General features: G+C 42.4%; 1 protein-coding gene across 8 annotated transcripts in view; it reads left to right on the forward strand.

The window, feature by feature from the left end:
* Srgap2 (SLIT-ROBO Rho GTPase activating protein 2) overlaps positions 1-13249 on the forward strand; it is a 221896-nt gene that overhangs the window by 83237 nt on the left and 125410 nt on the right. For all 8 annotated transcript variants that reach the window (XM_036202869.1, XM_036202871.1, XM_036202876.1 and 5 more), the window contains exon 3: positions 7871-8063. In XM_036202869.1, the coding sequence (XP_036058762.1) occupies positions 7871-8063 (193 nt within the window). The remainder of the gene's footprint in view (positions 1-7870; positions 8064-13249) is intronic.

The raw sequence follows: 13249 nt of genomic DNA on the forward strand, positions 1-13249 counted from the left end.
GATGGTCACATGCTGGATTCTGGTAACAGACTAATGAAAGCCATTGTTACAGAAGGCTGTGAAATTTAGGAAAACCCTTGCTATTTACTCTGACTGGAATTGCGTTCATGGTACATGGCCAGCCCTGGGGCAATTTAAACTTTTGTTCTGGTCAATTTTCCCCCTAAAAAGATTCCATTAATTATTAAAAATGCCCTGTGGTCATATATAGTGAGTCCTTTTGTATCTATCATAAATAATGGAGAGAAAACATTTGTCAGACTAGAACAGAGCTGACTAGATAATGCATCTCTCCTTTGAGTTTGTGGGGTTTCTTTTTAAAATTTTTAAAAGATGGGTTGGGGATTTAGCTCAGTGGTAGAGCGCTTACTTAACAAGCACAAGGCCCTGGGTTCGATCCTCAGCTCAAAACAATTTTTTTTAAAGATTGATTTTTATTTATGTGTGTAAATCTATGTGAGTATATGCTTCATATATGTGGGTTTCTACAAAGGTCAGGAGAGGATGTCAGACCTCCTGGAAATGGAGTTACAGACCATTGTAAGCCACCTACTGTGGGTGCAGAGAACTGAACTCTGTTCCCTGACCTGCTGGACCATCTCCCCAGCTCTTCTTTTCTCTTTTTTAAAAGGAATAGCTATTGTCTTTTTGCGGGTTAGGGAGCAGTCATGATAGAAAGTCTTGGGGAGTAGGGGAGACAGCAATAAGTTGTCCCAAATCTCCTAAAGTTAAATTCAGACTTTTTATATGTTGGTCACTATGTCACCATGGGGCTTGTGTCTAGTCAGAGGAGAAGACAATACCTAGAGTATAAATACATACAGAAGTTATGGTGGAGTAAAACAAAATGAAGGTAAAGGTTAGTGTTAGGGATCTTTCAGATGGAATAGCTGTGAAGGCTGCTTTGAGAAGGTGACTTCTGAGCAGAGAACTGAAAAGTGAAGGGGCTAGCCTTGCAAAAGTTTGGAAGTGTGCTTCAAGCTAAGGGAAATAGAAAGGCTTCCCTTAGCTGAGGTAAAGGTGGACTTGGCACATCCTATGACCACCAGAGAGGCCTGTGTGCCTGGGGGTCTGTGAGGATGAATTCCTGAGACTGGAGCAGCTGAGCTATGTATTTAGAAAGCCTTCATCCTTTCTCCAGAGGGAAACCATTGGAGGGTGATGAGTAGAGCTGCCCCGTGTAGAGTGGATTGCAGAGTAACACGGGCGGAGAGTGAAGACCAGGTAGAAACGGTTACTCAGAACAGAGTGGTGTCAGGTTAGACTTAGCATGTAAGCAGAGAGTGGGTGGAGGGGCTAAGAAGAGGTTGGATCCAGGATGCAATTTGAAGGCAATTTGAGTTGACAATATGAAAGCGAGAAGACTCAGCAGGAACTCTGAATGTTTTCCATCTGGAAGGTAAAAGAGGTGCCATTATTAGGATAGGAACCAAGAGGGGCAGTGGCAGGGGCTGTTTCAGTGTGGGCTTAAGTTGTGGATTCCTGTTAGAGAATTAAGAAGAGATGCTAAGTTGAGGAGGCTGGAGAGGGCTAGAGCATAGATAGAAATTTGGAGGTCACCAGGCACAGGAATGAAAACAGTAATTCCAGAAGCAATTGTTTGGAATAATTCTTGTCAATGAAGATTTCTGTGCCTTATTCAAGTCTAGAGTGAAGTAATGAGAAAAAGGCTGTTAGTCACCTTCTTTGAGAGAGAGTACTTGCTATTTTCTAGTTTACTGAAAGTAGCTCACTGGTGTTTCTTAAAACATCAACTACTCATAGATAAGGACTAGTATTAGTTCTTGAAGGATGTGGCATCACATGTAGATTGAGTATAGTACTGTGTGTGTAAGCTGGGAAAGCCACAGGAGTGACTAGGCCCCTCCCCTGAGGGCCTCCAGCTGCCAATTTTTACCCACAGAACACTCTTAACTGCCCTAATTGCTGGACCCAACCCCCACCCTACAGAGTAAAAAGCCCAATCTCTGGACATGAAATCCCGCCTATCTCCACCCTGAAAAGTTCCCCCCCCCCCCCACAAGAATCTCTGTATAAGCCCTTATCCTGTTCACTTCTCTGCTGTTTCTTGCCACCCTCCTGGTTTTTTCCCTCCCAATAAATCTCTCGTGTGAGGTTTGTTGTGCGGTGTGACTTTGGTATTCCGTGGCTCCTGACTGCCAGGATACCTTTCCATCTAAGCTGTAATGCTTAATAGTGTCACCCTCCTCTGCTTTTACAGCGCTGTGCGCGTCCTCACTTATTTGTATTATTTCACTTTACTGTAGCTTCTGTTCCCACTCCCTTGCTAACTTTAAGGGAGGATTTATCTTTCTAATCTCAGAGTACCTGGAAGGCACTCAGATGTTTGTGATAACAGTGAAAATGAATGTTGGCTTCAAAGCTTAGCTACTAGAGGTCCAGTTCTGAATCTACAACTCACCAGCTGTGTAGGCCTCACCCGTCCCTTTCACTTCTCTGGGCTTTGGTTTTCACTTCTGTCCAGCCAGGATTTTTAAGAGCCCTGGAATTATGAAATTTGTAGAACAGCAAGTGAGCAGGGTAAAGAGCATGACTTGGCGGGGCATCCAGCTTTGCTTCCTGGGGATCAGTTTGGAGAGGAACTGATTACTGTTGGAATCAGAAGTCTTGGTAAGAAATAACAGAGTGGGGGTGGGGCTGATGAAAGCCTCGATTGTATTCTTATACAACACTTTCTGGAAGGTACTGTGAATCAATACTCTTGAGGTGGCTGAGGTGACATCATATATTTGCAAAAGGACTAAAAGAAGGTGAGGTAGATTTTGTGAGGACTGGCAGTCAGGTTAGGTTCCCACTGGGAAACGTGGTCTAATATTACATTTCATGTTGGCAACAGAGCCTGTGGGACTCACAGCACTTGTCTCCAAGATGCCAGCACACTAAAAGGGAAGGATATACCTGTGTGACTTTCCTAAAAGAATGTATCTCTTTTTTCTGACCTGCCTTCCTACTACAGTTTTCTCCTTAAATATGTGGTATTTATGACTGAATTAGACAAAGTTCTAGAATATGGAGATGGATTTTGGAAGGCAAAAGAAATGAGCTCTTATCCTAGGATTAAAGCAATAGGGAACACAGTCCCCACCTGATCTCCGATGAATTCACCAGGTGTTCTCTGAAGTGAGGACAGTTTCCAGAGGACTGTTTCATCTGCACTGGAAGGTATTACCATTTAAAGTGAGGCAGGGCCTTGACTATTTTTGCTAATCAATCAAGTATCTTTCAATAATACCCTTGTTGAAACCAGCAGCAGCATCTCTTCTAAGTAAGATAAAAATCTCCTTCTAACTCCCAAGCCCTGTAGTTACTAGTGTCTCAGCTGTAACCAGGCACAGACAAGAAGGCAGAACTGCCCAGGGGAAACCCTATTGATTATGTCTGCTGATCCTAAGTTTGAACATAAAGCATTCATTGCTATGTTTTGATCTGACATCCTCTGAAAATAGAATAGTGATGTGCTAGCCGGTGGAGTTCAGTGTCATGGCTAAGCCTGCTGCCCAGACACACTGCTTTAATAAGAATGCAGATCTGATTTAAAGCAGAGACATAGAAACCAAGGATTCTTTATGGTGTCTGGGACCATTTCCCTGCCGGTTAGTTGGCAGAATGGTACTCAACCAAACACGTTTGTGTGTGTGTGTGTGTGTGTGTGTGTGTGTGTGTGTGTGTGTGTGTGTGTGAGAGAGAGAGAGAGAGAGAGAGAGAGAGAGAGAGAGAGAGTTCACATACTATAAAATTTACATCTTTAAAGTAATTTGGTGTATTTTCATAAACTCACAAAATTGTGCAAAAGCAAAACAGCAAAGTTAAATTTTGACTTGAATCAATGAATGAAACAGCAAAGGCCACTCTTGAGCATTAGGAAACTTGTTTAAAAACTTTGGTCCTGCAAGAGAAGCAAGTTTTTTTTTCCTTTCTTGTATCATTTTAAAATGTGGTAGAAAATAGTCAACGGACATTGAATTTTTCTTAAGATTTACAGTTAGGTTTCTTTCTGTCTGTGGGTACATTTAACTCTTAGATCTTCACATTGGAATTTACGTCTCTGGGTTTGTTATATAGTAAAGAATATTCAAAGCAAAACAAAACAGACTCGGGTGCCCCGAGAAGATCACTTGTGGCATCCCTCCCTTCACATAGCTCGTTCGCGATGACCTTGGTACTGTGCTACTTTATGGATAACTAGGGAAGCAATCATAGCTCAGAGACAGCTGCTTTTTAAAAAGTAGAGCGTGGCTTCTTCCTGTAATTCTAGTGAAAGAAGCTATAAGGGACCATCATCTCCTAGAACTTCTCTGCCAACTCTAAAAGAGACTTGTGACGTCTTCTTGATTTGGTGTGGTAGAACATGATGTGAATAGTGTGTCTTTGAGTGTGTTCACAAGTCCACATGCATACTCACATGAGCACACAGAGAGCTTTTGAGAAATTCCCTGTGGTTTTATAAATTGCCCCTTTTTCTTTCTGCCTTATGGTCAGCCAGGGTATGGCGGGGTCTCCAGCCTGGGCACATGGCCCAAGTATGCTGACAATCAGTAGCTATTGTTTTCCTGTGTGTGCATGGACAGAGGCTGGCCCAGCTGCCTTGTTAAGGACCACTGTTTGTTGTAACAGCAGCAGCAGTACATTCTGTTTTCCACAAAACAGCCATTCTGTCCTGGAGCAGTGGACTAGAATCCTTCTTACTGCCTTCTTCAATGTTCTGGGAATGATAGCAAATGACAGACTTCCTCCTAGGCATGCTGCAGGGCAGGGGTGCCATATCACAAACCAGTGACAGGTGGTTGGGGTGGGGATGTAATTTTCTCCCCTTCCCTATCCTTTGAATCCTTATTGAATACCTCAGGATGGGATCACAAGCAAAAAGGACTTCTTTGAAACTTCCATGGAGAACAGATTTAGGGTGTAGGGAAGGGATCCAGCCTGGTTGCAGATTAGTCAAAATATGAGCTAACTTGTAAATCAGTGTCCTAACCTAAACTTGAACCTGGGACCCTGAATCATTCTTCAGCAGGAAGATGAAGTCAAAGTTCCAGAGATTAAAAATCCACGCTCATCGATTTACCCAGAAATGCTGTCCGTGGAGTGTCGCCTTCTACTGCTCTGACAAGTCAGATAAATAAATGTTAAGTTAGCTTTAGCCCCGTCTTAGTTGCCTTTCCTGCTTCTGTGATATGTGAGAAGCCATTGAAAGGAGGAGGGTTGATCCTGGCTCCTTGTTGGAGGAGCAGTCAGTCCCCTGTGGAAGGGAAGTTGAGGTAGTAGGAGGTTGAAGGAGCTAATCAGTTAGGCTGCGGTCAGAAGAGAACAGGGACTGCTTGGCTTGCTTTCTCATGGTGTTCAGTTCAAGACCTCAGCTTGTGGAATGGTGGCATCCTCAGTGCGGGACTCTTCCAACCTAAATTAACCTAATGTAGGTTATACTCAGAGGCAATAGATAGATCCCATCAAGCGTTAACCACCACAAGCCCTATTAGCACTGTTGGTATGGCCCTTGGCATATAACTTAATAAGCGTTCAGTCTTCCTCATCTGAAATAAATATCTTAGAAGGTAGTAATGGGAATTAAGCGAGCTGTAGTGTGTGTGTATCCATATAATGTGTTCAGTAAACACACGCCCTTTTCTGTCGGATCAAGAAGAGGGTACAAGAAGGCATACAGCTCATGCTATACTCCTCACTCACTGAGAAGTCAGCATGGAATCCCATGCTGGTTGGAAGTGCACGGGAACTCCTAAGACACATTACCATATCCCACAGGTGGCCCCTGTGGTGAACTTATTTCATGGATAGGACAGTTTCAGAACAGCCTACTTGAATTACATTAGTATTAGGCTTTGTCTATAGTCCCTCGAAGAGTCTAGAATTTTCTTTCTGCATCCCTGCCTAGGGATTATGGAGGTATAGTCTTCAGTGAGTTATAGGTGACTCAGAGAGACTTGACAGCCTCAGTGTACCTTCATCCCTTTGCACCTTTGTTTCTGATTAGGCACCTGGACAGCCATTTTACCCTGAGAGATGATTCCTGTTTAATGGGCAGGTTTTAAGTAATATTGATGACCCATGAATGATCTCTCCCTACAATCTTCCTGTCTACTAGCAGTTATTGCTAGCTTTCCCTTAATATATACAAAGGGGCAGATGCCTCTAGGAATGATCATAACAAGGGCTTTTACCCTAAAGAGACCCAGAAATTCCCACAAGAACCAGATTCCTGACATGACCTCTGTAGATCTCTTACACACCCACAGCCCTACACCTCTTGTAATCAGACTCCAGAATACAAGAACAAGAGAGCTTTGATGAGTGATGAGGTAGGCAGCAGCTTTTCTGTGAAGCATTCTGCTTGCTTAAAACAATCCTGCAGTGCTCAGTTTCAGTTCAGGTTGGGTTACTGCTGGGCTGACTAGAGATAAGAAGGAAGATTGCTCTTAGAGATTACCTAGGGTCACTTGCAAAGGACCAGCTGTGTCTGTCATGTACTGATACCTGCAGAAACGGTGGCAATAAAGATGGGGATAGATTTTGGACTTCAGGTACTCTAAGGCAAAACCCAGGGCAGCTTTGTCAGACCTCATTGCTTTAAGAAAGGAGCGGTTGCGAAATTTTCAGAATCATGCCCTTATCCCAAAATTTCATCTAGAGCTCAGGTGAAATCTTACTCCTCTCCTTCCCCATCTGCCAGTGTTGTGGGAGATGCGTTTGAAGCATGCATCAGGAAGGCATAACGCAGGTATTTCAACCTCAGGTTGGAGTCATGCTTGGAGGTGAGTGTGCTGGTAGAGAAAGGGGATGAGAACAGTTGTTCTGTTTTGATGCTAATGGGGAACTGGATGTAAAATAAGCTGGACATACCCTGCGGTCCTACTCTGGGCCAGAAAGCAACACAGTGTGGGCAGGCTATTTGCCGTGAATGCCAAATCTCTTATCAGTAAAACATGTAGTGCATTCAAGACAGGTCCAGTTGCAGCTGAAGCTGCCATTGCTATGGTTCCACAGTGATTGTGTTGCTAATCCTGTGCAAGGACTGGGTAGGAAATTTTCCAACCAGGAGTGTAACTGGACATAATTCTACCTTGGACAGAGCAGAGGCTATCAGGCCTCTCTGAGGATAGAACAAGTGAGATACTAGTAAAAAAGATCTCTTCCTAAGTCACTTACTAGTATTGTTTTGCTACTCCTCCACCTCTAAAGATAGCTTCTTGAAGATTTACATTCTGTAATATTGGAAACTGTGAAACCAATTGACCTTGAGTGTGATTTTCTAGAAGTCATGGTCCATCTTGGTTGTTGCCATTTGACCTTGAAAAGGCATCTTTCTACCTCCGTGAAAGTACAATGATTCTTACCCTGCTTCATAAAGATACTGAAAAACATTTTGAAATATGAGGAAAGGTGCTAAAAATAGTTGTTTGTCTGGCTTTGAATCCCAGCTCACTGGGATTTAATAGTTTGTCTTCTTTAAGACTCAGTATTCAGTCTTTGAAATGGGGGTAACATGATTCATCTAATTATTCATTTGGGCTCCTTGCCAGAAAAGAACCCAAATTCTGGATGATGTTAGAAATAGTAAATTACTTTATAAATATTTAGCTTTGAATATTAATACAATTTATTCTAACGAATTAAACAGATTCTTGGTCACAAGTGGTTCTTGTGGTCCAAAAGGAGTTGGAGGTTTTTGGAGGTACCTCATATCATATGGCCAGTTTCAGTTGTAGGCTATTTTATTATGGGCTTTGATATCCCAGGGTATAGGGAACAAGTGAATGAAAGGGAGGTAAGTACCTGTGTGTGCAGTGTATATTTAGAGCTGTCTGTCTGACCACATTTTTTTGTTTTCTTGCAGAGATCCGGGCACAGCTCACAGAGCAGATGAAATGCCTAGACCAGCAGTGTGAGCTCCGGGTGCAGCTGTTGCAGGACCTGCAAGACTTCTTCCGAAAGAAGGCTGAGATTGAAATGGACTACTCTCGAAACCTGGAGAAGCTAGCCGAGCGCTTTCTAGCCAAGACACGAAGCACCAAGGACCAGCAATTTAAGTAGGGACTTCATGGCAATTGCTTTTAGAAACTTTGAGAGTGAGGTCTGAGGTGCAGGGAGGCAAAGGGCACCACTTAGATCCAGGTTGCTTCTTGAGTCTACAGCTTCAAATTTGTTGAAAGCCCTCGAGAACTCTTCCTTTTCCACATCAGTCTTAATGGGCAGTTCTTTATTTAAGAGAGATTAGAATATATGGTGAGCCAAGCTAATGAATTTTATAGCCTTTCCTGTATGTCAGCCAGTGGTCTAAGTTTGTGTGTGTGTGTGTGTGTGTGTGTGTGTGTGTGTGTGTGTGTCTGTGTATTAGCATATATGGCTAATAATAGGTTTAGTTATGACATTTATACATGTATGTAATGTATTTCAATTATATATACTTCTACTACCACCATACCATCATACTACCCTCTCTTGCTCCCTCCCACTCCAGCTAATTCCCTTTGTCTTCCTAGCTAGCCCCAAAGGGAAGATAGTTGAACATTCTTCCAACTAATATCCATTGCACATCCCTTGAACTCCTTCATGGTGTCTTGAGATATGGCAGAGAGTAAGCATTTCCTTTCCATGTGGCCTTTTATGAGGAGATGGGCAGTAAACAAATTACAGTCTGGTAATTTGAAGTTGGAGTGAGTACTGTGGAGGTATAATTCAGGTGATGCAAGGACCTAGAAAAGGTCCATTTCTACTCTGCTTTGACCATTACTTAGTGCTTGATTTACTCCAGCTTATTCCTGTCTTATCTTATCCTAAGTAATAATCCAGTTGTTAGCTCCTTTGAGTGCCTACTAGATACTGTGCTCTGTGCTGGTTCCTATGGAAATAAGATAAGCTTTGAAATGCTTGGTTACCAAGGAAAAGAGCCATGCAAAAATATATAGGAAAAGGGGCTTTAAAAGAGATAGGAGAGAAGGGATATTTTAAAAAACAGTGAAAAACAAGATTAAATAAGTAGAATGTGTCCCAAAGGACAATGCTTTGATAGTAAGCATAGAAGTTCACATTTGACATGCCCCATGGTAATGAACCTTTGAAGATATTGTGTTGAGACAGACCCAAGGAAAAGTATGGACAAAACTATATAATTTTTTTTAATCCAAGAGAAAGATGTTAAGTTTTGTTGGTAGTGCATGTAGAAGTGGATTATCATATAAAAAAGGGCAGTAGGGATGTATTTGTGTTAATTGGCTTTCTGTTACTATGGCCAGATAATTAAGATAAATAAACTGTAAGGAGGAAAGTGTTTTTTGTTTGTTTGTTTGTTTGTTTGTTTGTTTTGTTTACCTCATGGTTCCAGAGGTTCTAAGTCCATAGTTGTTTGATCTGGTTTTTGAGGGGCCTGTGGTATTATGTGGCATGGGGAGGAGGAGGCAGGCCTGTTCCTTCATGATGGTCAGGAAGCAGAGAGAGGATGGGGCTAGGAGTCCATCAAAGACAGTCCCCGAATGTCCTAACCTCCTATTACTAGGTCCTACCTCCTAAAGGGTCTGCTGTTGTCCAGTAGGACCACAGCAGTAAACAAGCCTTTACCACACAAGCCTTTGGTGAATCTTTCAGTCTATACGATAGCACTATTCAAGAGGTATTTGAGATATTAAATAGGATTGGATAACTGATTGGATAAAAAGAATCTCAATAGTTAGAAGTGACCTGGTATCTCTAACCTGGCAACTAGAAGAATTGTGGTGTCCTTTATAACATGAAGGCATGGAGGAAACAGGTGCTTTAAATAGTGACTCTACTTTGAGCAGTTGAGTTTGAGGCATCGTAAAGATTTTAGGTACCCAAGATGTGGTACTGCTGAGCTAAGTGGTTTTGAGTGGGGATACCTATTAAAATCTTTAGTGTAAACAATATTGTAAATATAGAAGAGAGAATAAGAACCAAGAGCCAAAAACCTAAGGCTTAGAAGACCTCCTAGTGTTGGGAGGTAGTAAATATTCCTGCTAGAAAAAGGGAAGGTATCTAAAAAGAATGAGAAAGGGAGTCAGTCCTCTGAGGCAGGTAAAAGGTGGGAGGATACTGTGTCTCAAGGAGCTAGAAGTGTTTCCAGGAGGGCTTGACCTAACTAGTGCCAGCAGTTTCTTACTAACAATTTTGGGCTCCAGGCATTCTGGGAGAATCAAAGCAGAGTAAGAAGAGTTCAAGGCTGAAGGGGCAGCTCAGTGGTTTAGAGTGCTTGCTGCTCTCGGGAGACACCAAGTTGCTTTCCTAGACCCACTTCAGGCAGCTCACAACCATCTGTAGCTCCAGCAGTCTATTGACCTCTTCTGGCCTGTGTAGGGACTGTATTCATTGACACACACACACACACACACACACACACACACACACACACACACACACGTCTTTTTTAAAAAGAGCCTGAAAACAAAAGCTTTCTTCTCTCAGGATGGAACATCTGAATTGCTGGTTTTTATTGGTCAAAAATGGTCACATAATAGTACTTTCTCATGGTACAGCTTACTACAAGAAGAGATGAGTCATATGAACAAATGTACTTAATAAGGATAAGATGGAGAAAAACTGAACAAGAGCTCCAGGCAGCATCCTGTGTTCAGACTATTTTATTCCTAAAAATGTCAGCAAAAATTAGATAGTTGAGAGTCTTCCAGTTTTACTTGGAATACATGGGTTTTGTTCTTATAAATGTATATATGAAATTCTAAATTACATTTCATTTGGTGTTATTTAGCCTTTTGTACCTTTTCTCTCATTTTCTTCTCTTTTCCACAATTAAAGTTATGCTCTACTTTCTTTAGTCCAGTGAGCATCTGGAAGAGTCCACATGTCTCACTTCTGCCTTGTCTCATGAATTTGTCTACTTCTCAGTAGAACACTATGGATGGAACCTTCTTTTTCCCATTTCCTCCACATTTCTGTGTGACAGAAGATAGCCACGTGCTCAGATGTCTGTGTTCTATAGCATTGCCGTAGACACAGCTGTGCTCCTGCCTTTTCTTTTGTCTTCCTTTGGGGGGGGGGGTGGGCTAGTGAGGAATACATAAAAGGCATTTTAGGAATGACTAGTTTGGTTAAGCTAGGTGTGGCTGCTATAGTAACCCTTCAGTAATAATAGCGTATACAAGATGGGTGTAGATTTTTCTGTAGATAACAGTCTGTTAGCTGGTCAGGACAGTGTCAGGCTCCTTACCCCACCCCTAGAATGTGTCCATGCTGTATGGCCCGAAGTAGCTCATTGCTACCATGTCCCATCTCATCATTTGGGAAAAGCAACATGGCAAGAGGGCAACATGTCTTTATTCTTTAAAGGTATAGTCTGTAAGTGGCACATATATGCCTTTAACTCAATATCCAGCTGGACAGAACTTAGTCACGTGATTGATTATGCTGCGCTGTAAGGAAAACTAGAAAATGTATTTATTAACTTGGGTGACCCAGAAAGTAGAGTTTCTATCACTAGAGAAGGGGATAAATGTTGAGGGACAGTGTTTGCACCATTGCCTATGTGTCTTAGTGTGTGGAGGACAAGTGTATGAAAGAATAATGCCCCTTGCCCACATATAATGCACATAAAAGAGTGATTTGTTCTGGTTGGAGGCCGAGGGAAGAACCTTTGGAGCTGAAGTTCAGTGGATAGGAATGGAAAACTAGAACTGCCAATGCTATGTATCCAATAAATTATGAGAATGCAAGAACTTGGAGAAGAATAAAGAGATGGGGAAGGAAGCATTTTAGGTTGAAACTAGTGCTAGCAACAGCCCAGAGGTGAGAAAAACATGGCTGCTGGGTCACTTACCTGCTTTTCTGAACAGTGTGAATTAGAACTATAATACCAAATAAACCTGGAAAAGTTGGTAAGCCAGAAGATTACAGAGGTTTATAAATACTGGCCAATAGGGTTAGGGCTTTGTTATGTAAGGATAAAGGAGCCACTGACAGTTTCTGAGCAAGGAACTGAATTATGTCTGTGCTTTAGAAAGACTAGATGAAAGGACATAGGTGGGGAGGTATGGTAGTCCAGTAGAGGGAGGGTAATAGGAGCCAACATAGAAGTCCTGCCCTTGGGAACAGAAAAGATGGAGCAGAAGGTGAAGGCAGGAACCACCTGAGTCAAACAAGCTGGGACAGAGAAAGCACTTTTTGGTTCTCTAAACTTTGGAGTAGGAAGTGTACTGTATCTCCATTCAGCCAGCAAACTGTAGCCTAATTTTGCTGACTCTGTGACTGGTCCCAGAATAGTTCATTCGCAGCAGGCACTTGTCACTTCCCCCAGAGCTGCAGCAGCTGTTGGCCCAGTAATGCCATGAATTTGTCTGCCTGTGCTGCCAGGAGAACAGCTGCCAGCAGCAGCTCGGGATAGATCCCGCTCTGGGATGTGGAATTTATTCAACTTGGGATGGAGCAGGTTGGCCAGGGCTGAAGACAGGACACATGGATCCATCCTACCCTTTTCCAGGCCTGCCTCTTACTCTGATTCCATTTCAGCCATTCATGCTAACCTAGGTTAGGATGGTTATTTTGTTACAGTTTTAAGTAGCACATTTGGGAGCCAGTGTTGCCTAACTCCTTATTTTCAGCTTCTCTTGGAAAATGTCTTCCCCTAGAAGCCATTACCCCATCACCCCATGGCTGTGCTTTCTGTTGGCTGTGCCTGTGAACCTTTTGTCCTTCCCATGTGCTCAGCGCAGATACCTCATTAAAGCCATGCAGCCTGACTTCTGCAAAATCCAGCCTGATGGTTCCATTCCTCTGCCCCAGACAGTGAGAGATGCTACAGACGACTAGTGATTATTCATCCCACCTTCTGCTTTAAGATATGTAGTATGGCCCCACTATCCCCTGATTTTTGTCAGCCTTGTTTGATTAAAAGCAGAGATAAAATATTATGTGACAGTAGGAAGCCTTCTTATGAAAGATGCTTTTGCATTTTCTTTCGCTCTTTGAAGAGCATAAATGTATTCCTATTTGTTGTTGAGCCTTTGATTGTCTCTTTAAGTGGAATTTGTGTTAATATTGCCCCACAGGATTCTGAAGGGTTCTAATTAATAATGTGCTGGCTTTCCTTTTCTTTTCTTCTTTCACATGGGCTTGCTGTAAATTACTTTTCAGCTCATTTGGTTTTGATCTCCTACTTTTAATAACTAATGTCTTTGTTTTATTTTGAGGTAGTTTCTCTCCGCTACCCCCACCCCATGTGGAGTTTTAGAGAAACAGTATGCTTGTC

This window comes from Onychomys torridus, chromosome 11, assembly GCF_903995425.1.
Source record: "Onychomys torridus chromosome 11, mOncTor1.1, whole genome shotgun sequence".
Classification (NCBI taxonomy): Eukaryota; Metazoa; Chordata; class Mammalia; order Rodentia; family Cricetidae; genus Onychomys; species Onychomys torridus.